The following is a 24,810-nucleotide window of genomic DNA, read 5'->3' on the forward strand; positions in this document are numbered from 1 at the left end:
TCATGATGTTATATCACAGGTGCGCCTGACTGAGATGTCGCCATGATGCTATATCACAGGTGCCCCTGACTGAGGTGTCGTCATGATGTTATGTCACAGGTGCCCCTGACTGAGATGTCATGATGTTATATCACAGCTGCCCCTGACTCAGGTGTCGTCATGATGTTATATTACAGGTGCCCCTGACTGAGGTGTCGTCATGATGTTATATCACAGGTGCCCCAGACTCAGGTGTCGCCATGGTGTTACAACACATGCACACGATGACTATCAGAGAATGAGGTGTTTGGCAACACGACAGTTAAAAATATATAGCATCCAAAATCACTTTCTTTTAAACACTTGTCAATTCCCCATTGTTATTTGACAATAGTAGGCAGCAAATGACGTCGAATGTAAAATGCATTAAATATTCAACAGTGTTCTTCAAGAGTATAAAGTGTGCGTACTTCACATCAGTGGTTTGGTTTCATTCCAATCAAAATCATTGCCTATAGATCAAGCAGCTACACAGAAATCATGGAGTTGTTGGTTCTGATGATTTATCTGATGATGGTTGAATATTTCTATGTGATAAATGGTAAGTGTCTGTTTGATTTTGATGATAATGAGTAGAATATTGGAAATATAAAAGGCCGAGGTATTTTCATCATGGTGCCGTCACAATGCGATGCCTGGAGTTTGGCATCCTTGTTCGTATGCATGTACCCATAATCTCACGTATGTGTATGCTGGTTTTATGGTGTGAATATTTCATATTAGTAAATAATATTGGCATTGACAGTCTGGTATATCGGTGATATGGATCTGATTTGATCTGATACGTTGTTTTTAATGACGCCTGGGATCGGGCAAATGACAGACACCATTGCATATTAACCACTAACGTCACCAATGTCTGAAATCCCATACACAGTAATCAGTTCGCACATCATGCGAGGTTTTGTCCACAATGTGTATATGCATTGAAGTAGATGTTTTATTAGAAGTAACATATGTTTAAGTCAGCGCTGTCACCTTTACACAGACCTACGACAAGCCTACCAAAGTAAGTTAGTTTATAGCTATTACAATATACTACAACTGACATACTTAAACTTCCCACATTAATTACAAACATGGATACTGTCTTCATAAAGTTTGCATTCGAAAAATCGAATCACTCAAACATGTGAGGGCCGCTATTGGTGTATTATGTGTACGATTTTCATTTTCAAACAAAAACGAACACTAACAACTGTGTGATGCAAGATGACTGTCAAAATTAATGGTCTACACCTATTTAGCTACCTTATTGAAAAACGCTCTCGTACGCGTGGTGTAGTGGTTAGAGCGTCCGCCAGGAGAGCGGAAGGTCGCGGGTTCGGTCCCCGACTGCATCATACCAAAAGACGTTCAAATAGGTGGGGCTGTTTCTGTTTAAATGTGTTCCATTGTATGGTAGTTTTCGCAGGAACGCCCGCACAACACAGTTTGTTGAGAACATTCACCATGTCCAGCACCAACTCATGGTGTCGCCTCTGTTTGCCAGTGATCCATTCCTTGTGACCAATGCAGACTCTTTGGGCAGATAATCGAGACTAATTAGTTTCTGGCCATTCATACAAGGCGTCAAACCGGAGAAAATATTATTATATTTCCGTGGTAATGTCTAGAATAGATTATTAGAATTAGCCTCTCACACCACGCTACCACACTGAAGATTATTGAGAAGCTGGTATGATGAAGAGGAACACCAAAACGGCTTTGGGGGTAGATGCTATAAATGAAAATAAAGAAGTTGTCAATCCTTAAAGTGTTCCTCTTCAGTAAAGGTTATCATTGAAACTTTATACACGCTGTACCCACATTTGCATATATATAAAGCCGATGCTCAACATCAACCTCGCTTCCCCGCTACTTGTTATTTAGCATCACCTTTGTCTTGTGCATGCATTGTTCTGATAGCTTGTGGTGGAACATGGGCGTCTTTCCGAGGCACCATGACGTCTCCGGGGTACCCGTACGCCTACCCCAGCGGCCCGACATGCTGGTACTACGTGACACCGCCCTCTACCGGACAGAAGATTCAACTAAAGTACGACCTCATGGTTATCTCCTACTATGATACGTTGGAGGTAAGTAGACGTGTGGTTTTTTGTCATTCGTTTCAGTTTGTTGTTTTTCGTCAACTTAAACGTTAGGGTGTTACGATCTGTGGATGGAGTGACTCCGGTGAGTTATGGTTGGTTGGGATAGGATAATGTGGGGTGTGGTTGTCTGTGATCTGGTAATGTCGTTTTAACAATGTGTGGTAGTATTGGGATGTGGATGTTTTGGGATGTGGAAGTTTTGGCATAGAACCCTTGCACTTCCTTATGACCATAGTTGTTTGTTCAGTAATCGCTCTTGAAAGATCGTTGGTGTATGACGTGAAACTTGCATGTGTTCGATTGTCATTTTAAAACAAAAACAAACGCTAACAACTGTGTGATGCAAGATGATTGTCAAAATTAATGGTCTACACTTATTTAACTTACTTCTTGAAAAACGCCCCTGTACGCGTGGTGTAGTGGTTAGAGCGTCCGCCCAGAGAGCGGAAGGTCGCGGGTTCGATCCCCGGCGACGTCATGCCAAAAGACGTTAATTTTGCCAGGGCAACACTTGTTGGTCCCTTCCTTATGGGTACAACAAGGACTGGTCGGCTCGGAGTGTGTATAATGTGTCTGAGTGGGGTATTCATGCTTAACTGCATGTGATTGACGACATGCACGTCGTCATATGAGCGAAATATTCTTCAAAATCAAGATTGACATCCTATGCACGTGTATGGGGCTACTGCGTTGTGCACGTGCATCCCATGCGTTGTGTTTAGAGGTGGTGATAAAGAGAAATGGTGGGGCGTTCATAAAATGCCTGTCTGAAAAGTTTGTTAACGCTTACACTTCCTGTCAACAATTGAAGTTCAGGTTCCCCTACCTTTTTCCGAATATATAACATCGTTGATTCGGAAAGTTCTAGTGGACACAGCTTATAGCAGCGATTTCATAGGGATGGGCAAAGGGATTGATCAATTTTATGTACATGTAACTGGTAAAAATTGAGTAGTATTATCACTTCGGGTTTCCCTTCCACATGAAGCATACGCTCAGTAAATAACATACTGTTCAAAGCAGCGTGGCTGTACATGAAGTCCACGGTGCCACAACTCGCTGTACACAGTTGCCTCCATTTGCCGTACCAGCAACCTATTATCATGGGTGAAGCCCATTTCTGGTGTCCCCCGCCGTGATGTTGCCGGAATATTGCTAAAAGCGGCGTAAAACCAAACTCAGTCAGTCAGTTAGTATTATCATGGGTTCGAATCCCAGTTCGCCCCGAGTACGTTTCTAGGTTTGCCAGGTACAAACCCGGGTTTTACCTTAGAGGTAATAAGGCTCTCCTCCACAGATGACTAACATACCGTAATATAACCTGAATGAAGCGGCATTAAACAAAAATTCACACACTTTGCTTCGTAACTACAGGTTAAGAACTCATCCCAAGTCGTGGTATCGAGGCAAACAGGAAAACGAGGTTACAGCGTGGATCCTGCGTCGACCAGTTACGTGGCCAGCTTAACCAGAAAAAGCCCATATGTCCACACTGGATTCAAGGCATCGTGGGTCGGTAAGTCACAAGTAGTTTGTTTAGTACCGCCCTCAACAAGTGACCTAGCCATGTGACGGTGGTCTGGACGACACAAGCCGGTGATTAACATCATGAGTATATATCTACGCAACTGGTATACGATGACACACATCAAACAAGTCAGCAAGCCTTATCAACCCATATCGGAAATCGCATCTCACAACAAGCAAAGATCGCTGACGATCAGGTCTCAGAACTTGCAGTAGCGGCAATTTGGCATAAAAAAAGTTATCAGTTCCACTGATGCTAATTTTTGTAACAGTCAGTTATTGATGGGCTAGCGCTATGGAAATAGAAAAGGATGAAGGCTTCTTGGGAAGTAGTTGTCAATATGTGTGGATGGCTATACAGGGGTGAGAAGTAGCTGCAAGAGCATATTACACAATCACCTCTCCGCTGATGTTAATCTGTGTATCAGTCAGTTAGGTGGATAGACTTTTTTTTTTCTTTTTTTTTTTTTTTTTGGGGGGGGGGGGAGTGGCCTCTTGTGTGATCACAGGTCCTATGGGGAGGAATATCCTCCTCCTTTCTTTTGCTGTGGATGATGCTGGAAATGTTTTCAATTTCTGAAACATTGGCGTCTTTAATTTTCCATTATAGATCTGTCTGACACCGTACTAAAGTATTGTCGGAAATAGAACAAACTTTTTTTTCGCATTGATATCTACAATTTATGTCTAGTTAATATATGTATGTGTGAAATATCTGTTAAACTAAGTTCGGCCTAACTACAGTCTCAGTGGTAGGGAGATAGGAAACGTAGAAAAAGGACTTTACTGAGGAGAGATTAGGGCAAGAAATACGAAAAGAAACTTATTTGGAACAGGCCATGGCTTTATGCAAATAAGTGTGTGATGATATTATATTACAAAGGACAATTTTTAAATGTCCACTTTGAAATTAAACTTAGCTTCATTATAAACGATAGCTGACGTAAAAAATAATAACTTTAATACTGAAACTATGAAGGATGTAAGCAGCCATGGAGATGCACAATCACTATAAAAAGAAACTGGTAGAAGGGGTCGTCTCAAAAGCAAATCCATGACGGGTGTCGGTGCTTGGTGTCGAGCTTGGGGATAGAGATATAAGCTGAGATACCATAATCCTTTGGGGGAATAAACTGGGAAGCAAACGGCATGTCATAACAATTTAGAAATAATATCCAGTCCTGTCGATCTTCGGGTGGTCATGCCACCTATATATTTTGAGACATTTAATACGATGGCTGATTTAAGCTTTTCCATGGGTATCATACCCTGTTAGGTATCTCAACATAAACTTTATGATCAATAGATGAGACATATTCAACCCACATGAAAAAGCATAAACTATCTTTGAGATGACCCCTTATGCATGTAGGCAGGACGTGCATTTTATGCCTGGTGAGTCGACGGTCCGTCGTCATACCTGACTGAGCGACCCAATTGCCATATAAAGTCCGATCTATTCTTCTGAGCAGCTATTCGTATTTTTTCTAAGTTTTGCCCGATTTTACGAGTAAACATGCTTTTCTGGATATCCTATCACGCATCCCACTGAATGCCCAGTTAGGCCGATGTGGGTTATTTCGATATATGCTATTTGTCAATTTGTCAATTTTAGGGATACAGAGTAACAGCCTAAAAACAGTTTTTAATACTGTTTGTACCGTTTGAACTGATTTCACTAACAAGGCACAAGGTGTCCTGTTGTACTTGCAGATGTGATTAGGTTTTCTACTTTATTAATATCAGTTAAGCTGGTCTTTTGCTGACGTTTTGGGGAGTCGATTTGGTGTACAATGGACTAATATATTGACTGCAGTCAGTTGAAATTGACACATAGTTTCCTTGACAGTCGGAGCATATTACAAGTTGTGTACATGTATTACCACCATGGTCTGCAGCAAGTAGCCTCACCCTGGCAAGAATTCTACCCATATCTGAATGTTTGCCTTTAGAAACAGTGAGCACGTCTTGGAATGTAGACTTCCACGGAGAATCAGCCAACTTTAATTGAACTTAAAGACTTATTGTATCAAAGGTCAAAAGCTATGTGTTTAATGGATCGTTCAGCTTCAAAAAAACATGATCTGAGGAGCAGCAAGATAGGTCTCTGTTTGTGGTCTCAAGAGCAGGAACATAGGTTTCAGACATTTTATGTTCATGGAACATAGATTTCAGATAGTCTGTGTTCATAGAACATAGGTTTCAGGCAGTCTATGTCCATGGTCTCAATGGGAGGGAGATAGGTTTCAGATGATATTTATACATTGTACGCGAAGAGATACAATCAGAGCTGCCCACGAATACTGCCATTATAATTATACATCTTGTTCTCAGAATGCGGTGGGGACTGGACGAGCGACTCTGGTACATTTAGCTCACCTTACTACCCCAATCACTACCACAAACTGGCTCACTGCATCTACACGATCACCCCGACCAGTGGCAGCGTTATCCTGCTGACTATCAACACCCTCAGCTTGGCTGACAACGACGTGATAAAGGTAAACGTCAACCCACCTAACTTACCTGACAAATACGTGCTCTAGTAAAATGTTGACACTCCGAACGTCGCTGTCTACGTTCTTAGTGTAAATGCCAAAATACTCAACGACGTCCTACAGGTAAATGTTGATGCCCGTCACTAAAATAAGTCGTGCGGGTACATGTCGATGCCCTCCACTTTGTACTCAACGACATCATGTATGTAAATGAGAGAATTGTTATGTTTGTTTAGAATTCGATGTCAACTAAGTCAACGGAGTCTGACCACCCGAACCCAGTAGTCGCCTCTTACGACAAGCATGAGCTGCTGAGAACCAAGCCACAAATGGCGAATTGTTGGTTTCGATAGAGGGGACGTCGATGTCCTAAGTGCACGAATGTTTGGTAAATACATAAGTGTAATAGCTCCGCTGTGAGACAGGGCCGTGAAACGGGCGAGGTTGCTATGCGACCTGGGTGTGTCAGGCCGAAACAAACGACGTCGACACAGGATCGCTTCTTAGCAAATTCAAGACGCAATAGGTTCAAAGCCGCTCCGCTCCATCACAAGAGAATTCCGCACATTAATAGGACCGTAAAGTTTAAAGAAACCGTCTTTGATCGTTATGTATTATCTCTGCTAGATGGCACACAGACTTTGGACTGTCTAATCCCCCGACATGTCCCCAAAAGTGCACTCCGGGGAATCAGCACACGTCAGACTTGTAGGTCTTTCAACAGAGTGGCGGTCAATACCAGGGGTAACATCAGACATTGATTGACGGATCCGAAATTCAGTTCACGAACATTTATCGTCATCACACCTTTACATGTCATCAACTCCCTGTTTTAGTATTTTTAGTTGGTTGTATAGCCCATCGTGGGTTTCTTTAGATACATAATCATACAATATGAGTTTCTCTCTATTGCCTTGCAGTTATCTTTGCATGAGCTTGTGGCGGGGGTGGTGTGGGGCAGGAAACGCTTTCCTTTCCCCAAATAGCCTCTATCATCACTATGTGATACTGATTCATAAACTCATGATATTGTCAGAGTCGTACAATGGAGATGTTCGTTCTGTTGCGTATATGTTGAACTGAGCAATTATTCTAATTCTGCCATATCTCGAGCCGGTATTGATATGAATTTCGAGTCTCCCGAGCGATACCCAAAAAGAGACTCTGCAGCTGAGTTCAGAGCTTGACTACTTTCTACAGGTAACGGATGGTGATGGAAAGTCTTTGGCCAATCTGACAGTAAGTGCAGCGTTCCATCAGTTCGGACCATCCTCCTCCTTCAGGGCAGAATTCAAGGCGGATTATGGCGCCACGAGCACAGGGTTCCATGCAACATGGCAAAGTGAGGATATTGGATAGTTTTAGTCAAATTAAATGCTTGTCTCGTCGATCTGACAAAGTGACTATCGTCTCGAGTAGGACATAATTATCGTGTCTGTGAGAAATATGTGACTGAACCCAAAACGTCTTTTCATACCTGTACTTTTCCTATTTCCAATCATGGCAATACACATGAGCCATCTAGGATGACATCAGTTCCTGCAAAAGTGTCGTTTTAGTTGAGTGCAAAGATATACTCTTTTAATATTTGATGCCTCGAAACATAAAAAATAGTAACAACATTCTTCAATGCCTGTACCGTGGTGTAAGCTTAAAGGACAATTCCCGAAATGATGGATATTATTTTCTCTCCATGTTCCAGCAATGCCCCCTAGCATCAAGTACGACCTCGCTCTCCACACGTCTGGCTGCGCAGTGGGCATGAAGTTCTCCGAAGTCTCCACGGCCGGGCTGAAGGGACGCTCGGTTTCCATTCAGAAGGTGTCGGCAAGTGTCGAGTGTCTGTACGCGTGTCTCGTGTCACCCGAGTGCTCTCACTATTCCTTTTCTGGGGACATGTGTACTCTTTTAATGCTTGACGGCACCGGGTATCCTCTCCCACCAACAGTCATGAAAAAAGTTATGAAGGTGCTGTTCATGTATAAGAAAACAGGAACAGTGACATTGTAAATATCTATTGAGCAAGCAAGTATATTGTTTTCTTGTATACCTGGAAAACTGATAGCTAATAACATTGGTTTGGGTTTAGTTTTCGACAAACGCTGCATTATGTCACACAACGTGTGTTTCGTGTCTAGTCAACTTGCTGTTCAAATCCATTATTTATGAAAACAGCACAGAAACGGTAGCCAATAAGGAAGACATATAGTTGATATTATTTCCCTTTTCAGGTTGAGTGAGTGAGTGAGTGGTTTTATGCCGCTTTTAGCAATATTCCAGAAATATCACGGCGGGGGGTTACCAGGAATTGGCTTCACACATTGTACCCATGTGGGGAATCGAACCCGGGCCTCCGGCGTTACCAACGCTTTAACCATTAGGCTACCACACCGCCCCATTTCAGGTTGAAGTTACAGCCCTTTCAGTATTAATGCCGCGACATTGGCTTTAAGCGAGGTGACTACTTACAAACAGCTGTAGGCTGATGTGATTGCATATTCAACCATACAGTCGCTTTAAGTGTAGTGGCCCTTCATTAGTGTCGCCAATAGGTTGAAGTTGTGGTGACTGTACTTCGTACCCCCAACAGCTTACGTATATACCTGTATATATTGACACAAAGGGGGATAGGTAAATCACTACACTGTAATTGTGTGTGAGTTCGCAGTAATGAAACGAGGATAATGTATTAGATCTGGAGAAGTCATCTCCATTTTACATTGACTATTCTTGTGTCATGATAATTGGTATTCCCCGCGGTTAACAATGCACTTGGTGTTCAAGATTCGTGATTGCAAACTTTTCACATTGAGAATGTATACTGTTATTTGTCACCATTTGTTTGGAGAATACAGTACATGCACTACACGGCATTGATTTCTTTCTTCGCTGTTGTCATTACTGATACTATATAGAACAAACTTTATGGATAACAACTTCTTTTTATTCGTGAGTGCGACGTTTCGATACAGATTCTTGTACCGTTGTCAAGCATAATGGGACATGAAGAAGGGGGAAGTGTATATATACTGGATGTAACAATGTAACAAAGAAACAACATAATTAACATAATTGGCTAGGCAGAAGGCTGATGAAGCCAGAGAGTAGACAAAGGACAGGCGTAGAAGCCAATGATGTACAAATGATAATGACATGTTTATACAGCAGTGAGTTTATACAGTAGATTGGGCTTGGTGGATGAGTGCATCATAAGCGGATGGAATGAAGTATCCTTGGTCTCGGTTGATGGTGGGCTTTTGGCGTTTGATGTGGATGGCTTCGGTGAGCTTGCGTTTAGTGAAGTCTGTTTGTTTGTTAGAGAGAATGGTGGTGTCAGACCACTCTATTTGATGATTGGGGCTTGCTTTGATGTGGTCGGAAATGGCTGATTTGCTGTCGGAATTGGTAACAGAGGTCTGATGTTCTTTCACTCGGGTGTTGATGGGTCGGGAAGTTTCGCCTATGTAGCTCTGCCCACAATCACAGTTTATTTGCCAGCTTGATCTTTCAGGAGGCGGCTGATTTGATGTGACGGTTTGCCAATGTAGGGGATGGATATCTTGATGGGGGCTAAATCTTGTTTGGGTCTTTTGGTAGGGGGTGACAGGGTGGCAGCGATGGTTCTGTTGACTATTTGGGATGGAAAGTGGTTGCGTTCTACGAAGACTTTCTTGAGGTGTTCGATTTCATCTTGTAGTTTAGTTGAGCAGATGTTCTTGGCCCTTCTGGTTAGTGTGGAGATGATGCCGGTCTTAACTTTAGGTGGATGGTTGGAGTTGTAGTGGATATACTGATCCGTATGGGTGGGTTTTCTGTATACAGTGGTCTGGAGTTGGTTGCTGGAAGTGCGGGACACAAGGACGTCAAGGAAAGGTAGTTGCTGGTTCTGCTCGGTTTCCATGGTAAACTTGATGCGGGGATGTTGGTTGTTGAGATGGGTGAGAAGCTGAGTGGGATCTTGCTGAGGTTGGAGGATGACGAAGGTATCATCCACTTTGCGATACCAACATGTGGGTTTGAAGGGTGCAGTATCCAGTGCTTTATCTTCCAGGTCCGTCATGTAAATTTCGGTTAGGATGGGGGATAAGGGGGAGCCCATGGGAAGTCCATAAATTTGTTCATAGATCTCGTCCCCCCAGGTGAAGTAAGTGGAGTTGATGCAGGTTGAGGTGAGACTGATGATGGAGTCGGTTGAGAGGCTGGTGTTGAGGGGTTGTTGAAGTTTATCAATTCTGTGGCGTAAGGCTTGGAGCGCTTCTTCTCTTGGTGCATTAGTAAATAGGTCCACAACATCGTAGCTGATGATGGAACCTCGATTGGAGATTTCACGGATCTTGCTGCAGAAGTCTGTTGAGTCGTTGATGAAGGAATTGGCAGATTTACCTAAAGGGGCGAGTACTTTGGTAAGGTGCTGGGCAGTATTGTAAAACACTGTATCACGGGAGCAGACTAGTAGACGGGTTTTCACAGGATTCTTATGGATCTTGACAGTTGCTCGGGCATAGGGTGGTTGAGGATGGGATACTGATAGCTTGCGATAGAGATCTGTAGAGAGTTCAAATTTATCATGCAGTAGTTTTAGGGTGGACTTGTGCTGACGATTCAGCTTAGTAGTAGGATCCTTATTGATCTTCTTGTACGTGGCGGTGTCATCTAGCAGATTGTCTACCATGGTGTTGAAACTTCCCGACCCATCAACACCCGAGTGAAAGAACATCAGACCTCTGTTACCAATTCCGACAGCAAATCAGCCATTTCCGACCACATCAAAGCAAGCCCCAATCATCAAATAGAGTGGTCTGACATCACCATTCTCTCTAACAAACAAACAGACTTCACTAAACGCAAGCTCACCGAAGCCATCCACATCAAACGCCAAAAGCCCACCATCAACCGAGACCAAGGATACTTCATTCCATCCGCTTATGATGCACTCATCCACCAAGCCCAATCTACTGTATAAACTCACTGCTGTATAAACATGTCATTATCATTTGTACATCATTGGCTTCTACGCCTGTCCTTTGTCTACTCTCTGGCTTCATCAGCCTTCTGCCTAGCCAATTATGTTAATTATGTTGTTTCTTTGTTACATTGTTACATCCAGTATATATACACTTCCCCCTTCTTCATGTCCCATTATGCTTGACAACGGTACAAGAATCTGTATCGAAACGTCGCACTCACGAAATAAAAAGAAGTTGTTATCCATAAAGTTTGATCTATATTGTACTTCCCAACTTCTAAAATGCCACTCAAAGAAATTACTGATACTGTTCCATAAGAAGAGCCTTAGTTCATCTTCAAATTGCCTCTATCATCAGATGCTTCACAGATAAGGGACTGTCCATAATTTATGGCTTTGGGGGGGGTGTTTGAGGATGATTTTAAGGGGGGTCACCCATTTTGTTCTGGGGAGCTAGGGGTGTGTGTGTGGGTGGGGGGGGGGCATCAATTCTGTACATAAAGGTAAGTTTAAAATTATGCTTAGAAATTATGAGAAGGGGAGGTCATTGATTTTGTACATGACATACAGGGGAGTCACTTAATGTGTACATAACATTTAGGGGGGTCATTCACATTGTACATGCTTCTCCATAAAAATCATCATCTCACACACACACACACACACACACACACAAACACACACAACACACACAACACACACACCCTTGCCATTAATTATGAACGGTCCCTAAATACTCCATGAGCTGCTAGATAAGGACCAACTTTATGGATAAACAACTTCTTGATTCAGGTGATGCTATGTTTCGATATAGATTCAACAACGCTTGACAACGATACAATAATATGTATTGAATCGCCTTCTGTAGTAAAAGGCAAATATTCTGTATAATATTTGCCTTCTACTTGAATACCAACTTCTAAATTCATCTCAAGAACTCCAACGCCTTATCACCTGAATAAGTAAGTTTAACGTTGTCCTTATCTGACTCTCCAACTGCTAAAAAGAAGTTATAGAAGAGCCGCGTCCATGAAAACAAAATGAACAGCATAAATCTTCGACATCGTCAGTAGTGCGTAAACCTCTGCAGATTCTCTGCATACTAAATGAGTTAAACACACAAGAACCCTTTAACAAAAGCCTTTTCAACTCCAAAGACTTGATGTGTACTACTGACGAATTCCAACTCTGACGACAACAACTTTAAGATTAGAAATGTTTAGCCGTGAACATCAACAGCATAACTAATGACAACAATAGTAATAAGGGCCTGGTGATGTATGCCTGTTTGTGGAGGGACCAGTCCGGGAGGACTTATTTCCTTGAACGAAATGTTCCGGCTGAATACCGAGGGCCATTAGCGTCTGTCACTTTGAATGTGGGCCGTTCTTTGCATTACATTAATTATATGCTGCTGTTCGAACACTGGGGGAACGCCAGACAGTTCCCAGTGACAAAAAGTGAGTGAGTGAGTTTTAGTTTTACGCTGCTTTTAGCAATAGTCCAGCAATAAGGCTTCACACATTGAACCCAGTAAGGGAATCGAACCCAGGTCTTCGGCGCGACGAGCGAAGGCTTTAATCACTAGGCTTCCCAACCGCCCTTTCACTGATCAAAACAACACACAATGATAATTAACAAAATCATCAAAAGAAAGCCATCTGAAGCCAGAAAAATATACTGTGGATAGAACGTTGCTTGAAATTTCGTTCCTCAGGACAATCAATGATAAAGCGTCAAGTGAGTGAGTGAGTTGGATATTAGGCCGCCTTTAGTAATGTTCCAGCAAAGTCAGGGTGGGGCACGTCAGACATGAGGTTCACATGAGGGGAGTCGTTCCCAGGTCGTCGGTTGAGAAGGGGACGCTTTAACCACTTGGCCTCCCCATCGCCCATTACAAAACGTTAAAAGTCAATTTCAAACAAACTGAAAACAAAACAAAATCCCACAAAAAAGTGTTTCACTGAAGAAAACAGAATGTGGGACTACAAACTGAAGAAGAACACGTTTACAGTCCAGTGGATTCTACAAATGGCGCTAATGAGAAATTACCCACCATGGATTGCAGTCAAAGGAATTGGAAGCAGTTGTGGCAACTTCAAATTGGGGTAACCGTGGGCTAAGGAGTACCATCAAAGTGTACATGACAACATAAGGTCGACATTGCTGGGTTATATTACACCTTACTGCCTGGAAAAAGTAATCCATAAGTCCAAATCCAATCGCCGTGTCAGGGACAGATGGTATTGGGAACGGTTTCCTTGTGTACAAACACCATTATTTCACAGCTTCAGCTTTCTCGTGGATACATGCTACACGGTACAGACTATATAAGGAATGTCTTACACATCTTGTGTCATCACACTGCACCTCCCGGATCCATAGGGATCAGATGTTAGGGTTACAAGGATCAATTGCTGCTTCAACATATTGCATTTTTCAGTCCCTTTTGACACAAAATTGATTGCTAAGAATTGGAGTAAGCCCGAGTACAGTTTCATAAAAAATGATCTTGTTTTTAATTAATATCGTTAGTATAATTACTGCGATGAAACCAAGAGTTTTGTTAAGAATTGTGTATTCTCTTTGCCCATTCAAAGTGTCTCTGTTTGATCTATACGACTAGCTAGTTATTCAGACGCTTGTGGTTTGTTGGGTTGCCGAAGAGAATTATTTTGGGGAGTTTCACCCTCTTTGTTTCAAATAAAACCCATCAGCTCCAAACAGACTTAACTGTCAACTGTCTGAAATGTCTTTCTACGCATCTCGTCATTCCCTTTTGAAAGTTTCTTTTAGGTATCGTTGTTTATTACTGATATACAGTTGGACTAAATGGTTTGTTCACTCGATGTTGAGTTATTAAGCAAAGGTGCTTACATTTGTCAGACAGCACATGAACTCTTCTCAAGTCACACACTAGTAACGACTTAGTCAATGAGATACAACAGCAGGCTTCCTCTGGGTGACTGGGTAGTTGAGTGGACGGCAGAGGGACAGCTGATGTTCGGAAGCTGTTCTCTGTTGTTGTTCTTAGTTCAACAGGGGCTCTATTACAGTAATTAGTACACGACCCCATGATGTTGACAACAAACACATGCACTGAATGCCTGAAGTAACTGATTACAGTCCGTTTAGAATAGTTTTTACTGAACAGTCACACTCGATACTCTGGAGTCGATATATCCAAATGTTCTACTGATCAAAGCCTCTGACTCTCCAAGCATGGTAAACACTCTTGGTTCTAGACATTGATACAATGGGCGGGAATCTGATCAAAGTTATGTTGGGCATTGGTTACACTGACGCTCAGAGTGCTGAAAGGCGGGCCATGTTACGACGTAAATTGTAATAACAACGCAAATTGTAATACTTGCAGCAAATTGTAATAAACTTGACGTAAAATGAGCGCAAGTTTCCCAATCAATTGGTGTTGGGGGAATCCCGCCAATACATCTTGATATAAAATTGGATCAAAATCTATTAATACTTTCCTGAGTTCGCGGCTACCAAGCTTGGCATGTGCAAAACTGTTACACCTTCGTTGTGACCTTTAAAATGACCTCAAGGTCACAAAATTCAAGTGGTGTCGGTAAATCTCCAATCTCCAGTCAATAAACCTTGGTACCAAATTTGAACAAAATCAATCATTTCTTTCTCGAGTTCTTTCAGTAAACAGAATGGGGAGTCATTTGAACAAGCGATTGTAGTTTCAAATTGCTTTTTTGTGCAGTTTAATATCTAAGTTTGATTCTAGACGACTTCTACCAATCTCAAACATAGCATATTTTGTTTCCTGAAGTTTGTGATGCATTTTATTGCAGATTTTACGTTTTTGGGGAGTACCAAGCCAAGATACAAAGTCTCACAAAATGGGATCGTGAGGCTGCAACATAGCAAAACCAATTTGCTTGAGGCTGACAGATAATATGTAGAAAAATAAAACATAAAAACAGCTGCATTTGTATCATATTCTAGGTGAGGCTGACTACTATTTGAACGCCCCTCGTAGTTATACCCGTTAGAACACCCACCCACCTCTCCGACTCTACATGCATGCAAGTGTGTTAGATATACCCGTCAGAAACCCACCCCCACTTTATATGTATACATATCAAAACCTCAAAAGATATTTGCGAAAAGACATGATACAGAGGACAGTTTATATCGATTATATATCAGGACGAATATCATTTTCGTCATTTAGCTAAGATTTGTCAATTCATTCTTGGGTTATCGCGCTAACAATCTTTATATTGGCAAAACCCTCAGATTTTTGCTGTGACCTTGAAAATTATCTCAAGGTCACTCCATTTCACTTGTGTCGGTGAATCTCGCCAATATACCTTGGTACCAAATTTGAACAAAATCCATCATTTCTTTCTTGAGTTATCGCCCTAACAAGCTTATTTGATGTATGAAATGCAAAGAAAAACTAGTACCCGCGTATTTACGAGTGATTAAAACTGTTATTACAATTTACGTAAATATTATTACATTTTACCGCAACGAAAAGTATTACAATTTACGTGAATTTTTATTACAATTTGCGTATTACAATTTACGTCAATTTTTATTACAATTTACGTTTTTATTACAATTTACGTCAAGTTTATTACAATTTGCTGCAAGTATTACAATTTGCGTTTTTATTACAATTTACGTCGTAACAGGCCATGCTACTGCTGCAAACAGCTCACAGAAGACGGAAACATGAAGTTAGAAACGGATTCGTGATTGGGGATTTGGGATTCGAATCCTAAATCTGAACTATTTTTTTCACATTCGGGATTCGAATCCCAAATCTGATTTTTTTTTCACATTTGGGATTTGAATCCCGAATCTGATTTTTTTTTCATATTCGGTGTTATTGCAGATTCGACACTCGGCATTCGGTATTCGGTATTTGAACTCTTATTATGCATTTCTTTTACACAATTGGAATTCGGAACTTCAGCGTCCTTGTAACTATACTCGTTGCACCTTCATCTGTCACACTTATCTATCCTCGACGTTGCCGTGCACCCTGGGAGATTGTGAATGGTCCTCAAGCTCTTCGCTGCTTGCAGGCGTCGACCATCGATGACGATCGAAGAAAGACAAACAATGTCAATATTCTTTATTTCACCCCCCTTCTAAATGTACTAGGTGCTCGTTTTATGCCTGGGTAACTTAAAAACATAAACAACCAAACTACAGTTTTTGATATTTGAACCTCAAATCTGAGTTTATTAACATTCGGGTTTCAGGATATGAATCCCAAATCTGAATATTTTTTTCACATCCCCAATCCCGAATCCGTTTCTAACTTCACGTAGCTCCAGATTACAAGGTAGCCACCCAGAAGAATTGATCATTTCCTGTTGAATACTGGAGGTAAAATGACTATCTCGTACGCGATTCCTTGAGAATTTGTGGGTGTTATTTGAACAGAAGTCATCGGAAACTTAAGGGTTATGATTGATTGATTGATTGGTTGTTGTTGCTGTTGTTGTTGTTGTTGTTGTTGTTGCTGTTGTTGTTGTTTAACGCTGCACTCAGCAACTGAAATCATTATGGGGTAAGACAAACCAGTTAAATTCTTGGCAAAGTAGCAAAACATGTTAAATCGTGAATATAACTACTTTGGATGTTATACGAGACTACATACATGTTTGGGAAATAAACGTATTCGGCATGAATATATCGGAATGATATAACGAAAGAAAACATTAATACCTTTCACAGCGTGGTTACATGCCCCTGTTGGTCGTCTTGTTCAAGTAGGACTACAAAACATAGGACTCATTAATAACTATAGTGAAGTGTCAGGTCCCTTCAATAATTGTCGTCAATGTGTTTCGGCAGAGAATCGAGACTGATTATTCCCTACCACTGACTTGTTGTATCATACAGTTTGAATGCGACATAAATTTAGGGTATTGTGTTATCACATAATATACCGTGGGTGCCCTAGCTTAATTGGCTGAAAATGATATTTTGCCTTTTTGGATATTAGATACGTCTCACTTGTATTCGGTGCTAATTTTCGGAACATTAATTTCGGAGAGGATTGACTGAAAACATGCACGAATAGACGCCATCTATCTGTATAAATTACTTTCTCAGCCCTTTCAGTCGATGTTTTATAGGTGTTAATAAATTACCATTGCCCCAACACAAGATATACATGCAACTGAGAATAGAAATAGAAGGATACATTTCTGCGACGAGTTAAGCAAGAGGATTTAAGATGACAGGCAACAAGCAATTAATCAACAGTGTCTCAACCCTTTAAAGCACACACATCAATAGAGACATATCACACCTAATCTGAAACTTGAAAACCGTAGGCATTTATCGTCATTGTGTTCAGGTGAACCGCTTGCAGCTGTTGTGAGGGAACATTGCTAATACATATAAAGGCTTTTTAGTAGGGCTGTGCAATATCACCGGTAAACCGGTATATACCGGTATAGTATCTAGCATTACGATTATCGCTATAAGGTTCCGATTCGGCAATACAATGGGTCATCCAGAGTTAGCTCCCTTTGCATTATCTGCCCTTGATTTCCAAAGCAAAAAATGTGCTCTAAAAGTGCCAAATATACTTTTATTTCTGTTGGTTTCATATAACATTTTACAAGTGGGAGTATGTATATAAGTGCCAAATATTTTTCCAAATGCGTTACGTTTTGTGGGTTTGAATGGTTTCATATGTTACACTTTGGAGGAATTATTATAAAGTGGCCAGATATGGACCAATTCTTTATTTGGACTCATCAGTAGAGGCTCTGGCTATGATTGGACATTTCAAAATTCCCATTATTTTGTTATTTTTGCTTGTTTCATAACAAGACATATGTTATCAGTTTATCATAAAGATCTAAGTGTTTCTAAAGGTCTAAGTCTCACTAAGTGTATAACAATATTCTGGTCAAAGATCTTAGATGTTTAAGCTCAAGCAGTTCACCTAAATCTTGTTTTTGTTTCATTTTGCAATAGTTATGTTAACACGTGATTATAGTGGAGTTGAATGTGAATTAATCACTGACATACAGTAACAATAACTGCAAGCTGCATTGAAGTGCATTCTGTTGAAGCACTGACCATGAAACATGTTATACTATTACTATACTGTATCATTATGTTCTCAAACCTTTGTTGCAATACCTCAATTAAACATTCCACCATAAGGTTCTATATCAGTTTATTTATCTGTATACCATTGGCATACCGCCATGCACAATGAGAACTGGGAGCCTGACAGTATGATGTAACAGTAACTAAGATGTCGCACACAGAGAGCTATTATGAATTTATGATGTACGCTCTTGGGCAGAAAATTCCCCATGGTTCCTAGTATGGTGATCTAACTTCAGTTGTTGGCGATCTATTGCCCGTGTTTTATATTGTATTGTCTTCTTTAATTAAAATCTTTTAGTTTGACATGCTAGTTTTATGTTCATATGTGTGATATTCTAGTATTTTTACTGTCCATCGTCGACAGGTTTTACTCTCCAAAATGTTTTCATTTTTATTTGTATAAATTGGTTTCTTCACGATATGGCTGAGATATTGCCGATGTGACGTTAAATATTAACTCACTCACTCACTCTTGGGCAGAAACCCTCCAGTCAGTATATCACAATATATATTGCAATATCTCTTGAGTTATCGCAATGTATCGCAATATGAGAATCAGGGCAATATCCAGCCCTACTTTTTAGTTTGTTGTTTTGTTGTTTAACGCCGCACTAAACAATATTCCAGCTATATGGCGGCTGTCTGTAAATAATTGAGTCTGGACCAGACAATCCAGTGATCAACAGCATAAGCATCGATCTACGCAATTGGGATACGATGGCATGTGTCAACCAAGTCAGGGAGCCTGACCACCCGATCCCGTTGCTTCTTACTGCAACTGGTTGTGGGTGGAACTGGCAATGTGTACGTGGATGGTTGTGTTCTGATCCCGGTCAGTTTACATTCAAATAAAAGATCCGGTTTATAACGAAGGATATAATGGATTCAAAGGAACCACTGATTTCAGTTCGTTATAATCGTGATCCTGTGTACGCTTTTCGACTGCAATATACATGGAGTAGCCAGCATCTTATAACGTTTATTCTTTGTGTCCGTGACTTCGATTCGTTCTTTCTATGCGTATTCGACATGTCTTCAACAATTGACAATGTCTAATATACAAAATGGTGCTACTCGCAGTTACTTATCACTGGTGATTGTAGCCCACATGTCCTCGATATAGAATAGAGAACAACTTCTTCATTTCGTGAGTGCGACGTTTCGATACAGATTCTTGTACCAATGTCGGGGCGGTGGGTAGCCTCGTGGTTAAAGCGTTGGCTCGTCACGCCGAAGACCCGGGTTCGATTCCCCACATGAGCATAACGTGTGAAGCCCATTTCTTGTATCCCCCGCCGTGATATTGCTGGAATATTGCTAAAAGCGGCGTAAAACTAAACTCAGTCAGTCAGTCAGTTTTGTACCATTGACAAGCAGGAACAAGAATCTGTATCGAAACATGGCTCTCACGAAATAAAGAAGTTGTTATCCATAAAATTTGTTCTATATTGTACGTCTCAACTTCTAAAATACCACTCAGATAAGTCACATGTCCTTGCACGCATTCCTTAAACCCCTCAGAACTAGAAAGCAGTGTTCTTTATTTTCTCACTTCAAAGTAATTGGTAAATGACGACTTTCTTGACAGTCGTGAGAGTAGTCACACATCAACGATCTAAACCGTTTGATGAGGTTCTTATGAAAAGGCAGCATAACATCCATGGGATGATCTTCGGGAATGACTAACGCCGTAGTCCCGGTAGTCGGTGTAGTTGCACGCTGATTCAAGCCACGGCTTCATCATGGACGGCAGCATGTGGCAGATCGTCCTCACCGTGAACAGCGCGCTCTGGAGGTTCCTGATCATCCTGACCCACACTTGCCCACTAGTCACATGTATGTATCTGACTTACTTATTTATGCTAAATTTTGAAGCAGTGTATGTCAGAAGAGTTCCTATTTGGTCTCTTTACACATAATGCATAGGTTGAGAACTAGCATTGAAGCCATTTGCGTGTTGAGGAGGCGCATGTTTAAGCTTCTGAAACCAGTTCTACCTTTCAATGAAATCATAGCAGTTTAATCAATATATTTTAGAAATAATTGTATACTGAATATTTGTAACCCCGGTGTGTGGGTTAATCCGTCATACATGTTTGGTTTATTCAAATCGTCTCTCAAGGGACAAAGGGTGAACATCCTGAAAACCAGACAATTTGTTGAGAAATCCACGTTTTATACATGGCACCAACTTTGGCACATGAGGTACAATCGAGCATGTGCTCTTTCGTGGAAGAGTGCTAAGAAAGTCACACGATTATTGTCCAGGCGTATATATCAGTATTATATATGTCCCGTAATGTATCCATTAGCACATCATATTGCGAGATGTGTAACTGGGCGGGGTTTCTTTGGGGTTTAATCGGTGTTGTTTGTTTTTTTATTTTCTGTTTTTTGTTATGTTTTGTTTACTCTGTTTTTGAATTCGTTTGTTTTGTGTTTTGTTTTGTTTTGTTTTGTTTTGGTTTGGTTTTTGTGTTTTTTGTTCTTTTGTTTGTTTGGGGTTTTGTTTTGGTTTTTTTGGTTGTTGTTGTTGTTGTTTTTGGGGTGGGGTTTGTTTGTTTTTAATTTGTTTTGTTTTAATTGTTGTGGGGCGGTTGGGGGAGGGGTATTGTATTTTTATTTTTTTTAATTTTTATCATTTTTTGGGAGGTGGGGGGTGGGGGTGTTTTATTTGACGAGACTGTTGTCATGTTACCATCTGGGCAAAATAGCGCATGTACACTGACATGTTTTCTCTGTACTTTAATATATTTGTGCCATAATATATGTTATGAACAACTGACTTTGAGCTCCATGCAACGTTGTGATCAGTTGACCGTATACGTGTATGCTATTTAATGTGTAACATACAGCTATACTTGCTATGAATGTGCATTTATGTTGACCATACTCTGTACAAATTGCGATGTGTGAGAGTGGTATGCTATGAAGTGGTATTATCAGTATTCTAGTGTCCAAAATATATTTGATTACTTATGTTATCTCTCATATTGCAATCCTGCCCTCGATGTTCAGTGGAAACAATATTTTAAACGTTTATGTTCTTGACTTCATCACCCAATAATCTTGAACTCTGATTGATGTGATGAATGCAAGCGTGTCTCTGATCTCGAGCTGGAATTTATAATCTATCCCAAGAGACGAGATACTGATAGCCACTACATTAGTTACTCGCCCGTCAGCAAAAGCACGTCCCGGGCCGGATAGCAAGGTACTGAGACTTATGTTGCTCAAATTTCATATAAACGTGCTCAGCCCCCCGCCGGGCGCCAATGTAGCGGCCATACAATTTCCGAGTTCCGTGCTGGGATTCGAACCACAGACCTTCTGATCCACATGGCCAAATTGGTTAACCCCCTCAGCAAGCTGACAGGGTAAGGATGGCATCTGTCGAATGACACCACTCCCTGCTACACTACTCCCAAGAAATACAAGACGTGGAAAGTTTCCCCGGCAGTGTGAGCTTTCTTGATGCAACGCATAGATCGATTAGTCCAGCTTCGTCGCAGTCTGCAGTCGTCTTCTGAGGTGGACGATATGACATGAGCGAAAATGAAGACCTGTCTCTCCAGGAACGTGATGAGGTTGAAGGATCAACCATGCTCTTAGGATAGGTCAGCAGCTGCCATTCTCCATTAGGATCGCACTGATGACCTGCAGGATAGGCAACTGGATAGGGAGGATCAACAGTCGGTTCGGATGATCACCGTTTTGAGTGTTGGAACATCCAGGGGATTGGCATTAGGACTGGAAGTGAAAGACGGGATTGGGTATTCATCATAGGGATCGTGCTGACGATCGACTAAACCAGCAATGGCCCAGGAAGTGATAGATAGGATCGAACGATTGACTTCTTGATGGTGCAATAGTTTGACCGAACTTGCAGTCACTTGCTTACTCTACTTCAACATCATTGGTGTCAATTCCAGACTCCGATAACAACAGCCGGAATCGGCCTAGAACAACAACACATGTTTTGCTGAGAAAACTGGGTCTAAGAAGAGCCTATTGCGGGAATGAATCATGTTGCATGGTCTGTATGGAAAACGAAGATCTGATGTCTTCCTCCGAAGGCTGTTATGCTTGACACCAGGTAAAGGATGGATTCCTCTCACTGTCCAGAAGATTTCAGAGACAGACTGATTTTAAATCCTAATAGAAAACCATTGTGACATCAATACTGAGAAGTTGGAGGGGAGAACCAGCTCCTAATGGAGCAATCACATTTCAGAGGCAAAAGCCGACACCCATCGCTCATCTGCAGCAAACCCATATCTCAGAGCAGCCAGGAACAATTTCTTTGATGGCAGCGGGGGCCATGAAGGACATGGCCGCTAGAGACAGTTTGATAAATCTACAGGTGTCTTCAATGATCCGACACAGACTATGTATCAAGGAAAATCAGCTGCTAAACTGGACTGCTCTACCCAGTGTCACCACTGTTGAATAAAGCAGATGGGCTGGGATCTTCTGTCCCAGCCATCCCTATCTTCTATTCTTAAGACATCTGGAGGAAGTTGGATCAACGTTCTCGGAGAGGGATACCATCTACTGCTCGTTGCCATGCATCCCTTGACCAGGTTGCTCACATAGCAGGAGTATCCCCCAGCACTGTTGACAACTCTCTAGAATCGTTAGGTCACTAGCTGTTCCCAAGTCTTCTTAATACCCAAAAAGGAATCCGAGGCCATATGCTTGATCTTCATAATGAAGACCTTGAAATACATCACTTCAGAATAGTTTACAGAGGCCTTCTACGAACACTCATCACTCGTAAGTTTGGACCTCCAAGGCGGCAATCTATGCGTCCCGATCCATTCAGAGCACAGACGCTATCTCTGTTTCTCTTTTCAAGGTGTACACACCCAGGTATTGGGTGCTGCGTTATGGCATATCCGAGACTCCGCTTAATGAATCCAAGCACACAGTTCTCTTATCGAAGAGGGATCGTATTCGAAGCTTACATTAATTATTGTATTGACGCTCACGCATCCCCAATGATCCTTTCTATCCCCTGGCCGTGATAAGATTGTTGCTTCATAAATTTGGATGGGTGATAATTGTGAACATGTGGCAAATGCAGTCCACAGAAAAGGGAGGCTCCACATCCATGAAATGGAATTCTGAGCAGTGATCATTCTGGCGATCTTACATTGGTGACAGATTCTTCAATCCCACACAGCTGAGGATTCAATAAGACAATTCGTCAGTTGTTTTCGCTCCTATGAAGATCAAAGCTCGTACCAAACACACCCCTAGCGTGATCTCTGATGTGCTCAGACAGCTAGACCTTCGGTCATCCACAGGGCAGAATCTCCAACCGGGAGTTCTTCATTCCACAAAAGGCTTCTCCTCAACAGCTTGGTAAATATCTCTGATCGGTCACTGAATGAGCTTGTTCAAGCTTTTAGCAATGACTCCAAGTCTTAAATCGAGAAACATGATCCTATCCAAAGAAATCTAATCCCACTGAGACAAAATACTCCCTCATATATGGATTAGAGTTCAAGATTGCACTTCGCAAGGCTGAGAGATGTTGGTGACGGACCTAATTATGCATTCATCATCAACTATATACTTGTATAGTGCAGTGGCTTAGGGTTAAAATAGATACTTGCCGGACTAAAGCATGAAACGTTGCATAGTGCTGGGGAATATCATGATAAAACATATTTTTGGGGGTGCCCGATTTTAGGGGCACATTTTCCGAAAACTTTAATATAACACCATATGACTTTCCCCCGCTGGATTATAGCAGAAAACCTTGCACAGTGCTTGGGAACATGATGATAAAACATATTTTTGGGGGGTGCCCGGTTTTATGGGCCCATTTTTCGAAAAATCCAAGATGGTGTCCAAGATGGCCACCAGAAATCAAGGATTTCCAATTCTAACACTATTGTGACTTTTCCCCGCTGGATTAAAGCAGAAAACCTTGCACAGTGCTAGGGAACATCATGCTAAGGCTTATTTTGGGGGTGTGCCCGAATGTTTGGGCCTATTTTCCAAAAATCCAAGACGGCCACCAAAAATCAAAGAGTGCTGAAGTCCACCCAGAATGGTGGCCGACTATAAAAAAATATTTATTTCATGCAATATGTGAGATATATTCGCCGTTCAAAGGGCTATTTCTAATACTTTCAAGAAATATAACAAACAAGATTTATGTTTAGTAGTAAAAGATACAATTCATCATCCAATTAATGAATAAGTTACTGTTTTGATCAGTCACGTGACAACATTTTGTCAAACATCGATATCTGTGATTCTGAAGTCTCCTTTAACAGTTCCCATTGAAGTTACAAAGCGATGTGCATAGAAGTTGAGAAGATTTTTAAATGCACTTCTTTGAGCATAGAGGCTCAGAAATTGCCACCACATTTGATAATGTTGTTGATAATTGTAACAGCGGAAAACCTTTTTCAATAGACACTATTTCAAGCTCTTCCAAACCTACACTTCCAGGCAGTAACTGTATAGTTCCTGCAGTAGCCTGCAATGTGGAGAGAGTTAATGTGCCTGTAACTCATCATCAAGTCGAGGACAAGATCACCAAAGCTAC

General features: G+C 41.3%; 2 protein-coding genes and 1 long non-coding RNA gene across 3 annotated transcripts in view; 2 read left to right on the top strand and 1 right to left on the bottom strand.

Moving 5' to 3' along the window:
• Window positions 1–9,034, top strand: LOC124286019 (CUB and sushi domain-containing protein 3-like). Its single transcript, XM_046722336.1, has 6 exons — window positions 1–580; window positions 1,948–2,117; window positions 3,507–3,648; window positions 5,994–6,160; window positions 7,358–7,499; window positions 7,860–9,034. The coding sequence occupies exons 1-6, from the start codon at window positions 520–522 to the stop codon at window positions 8,165–8,167; spliced, it is 990 nt and encodes a 329-aa protein (XP_046578292.1). The 5' UTR covers window positions 1–519; the 3' UTR covers window positions 8,168–9,034.
• Window positions 4,778–23,029, bottom strand: LOC124286020. Its single transcript, XR_006900933.1, has 3 exons — window positions 23,020–23,029; window positions 22,754–22,755; window positions 4,778–5,146 (listed from the first exon to the last, which is right to left on the bottom strand). It is a non-coding gene; the product is annotated as an uncharacterized LOC124286020 (long non-coding RNA).
• Window positions 19,966–24,810, top strand: part of LOC124286018 (embryonic protein UVS.2-like) — a 33,153-nt gene continuing 28,308 nt past the window's right edge. Inside the window, exon 1 of the mRNA XM_046722335.1 lies at window positions 19,966–20,081. Within this exon, the coding sequence (XP_046578291.1) occupies window positions 19,988–20,081 (94 nt within the window). The 5' untranslated portion in view covers window positions 19,966–19,987. The remainder of the gene's footprint in view (window positions 20,082–24,810) is intronic.

This window comes from Haliotis rubra, unplaced genomic scaffold (genome assembly GCF_003918875.1).
Source record: "Haliotis rubra isolate DU_JTF1 unplaced genomic scaffold, ASM391887v1 Scf372, whole genome shotgun sequence".
Lineage (NCBI taxonomy): Eukaryota > Metazoa > Mollusca > Gastropoda > Lepetellida > Haliotidae > Haliotis > Haliotis rubra.

Excerpts from the sequence above, each read along its gene's own strand:
- LOC124286019 (XM_046722336.1), top strand. The coding sequence starts at position 520 with ATGGAGTTGTTGGTTCTGATGATTTATCTGATGATGGTTGAATATTTC. Across the intron at positions 2,118-3,506 it reads CCTACTATGATACGTTGGAG|GTTAAGAACTCATCCCAAGT; the intron begins GTAAGTAGACGT and ends TCGTAACTACAG. Across the intron at positions 3,649-5,993 it reads ATTCAAGGCATCGTGGGTCG|AATGCGGTGGGGACTGGACG; the intron begins GTAAGTCACAAG and ends TCTTGTTCTCAG.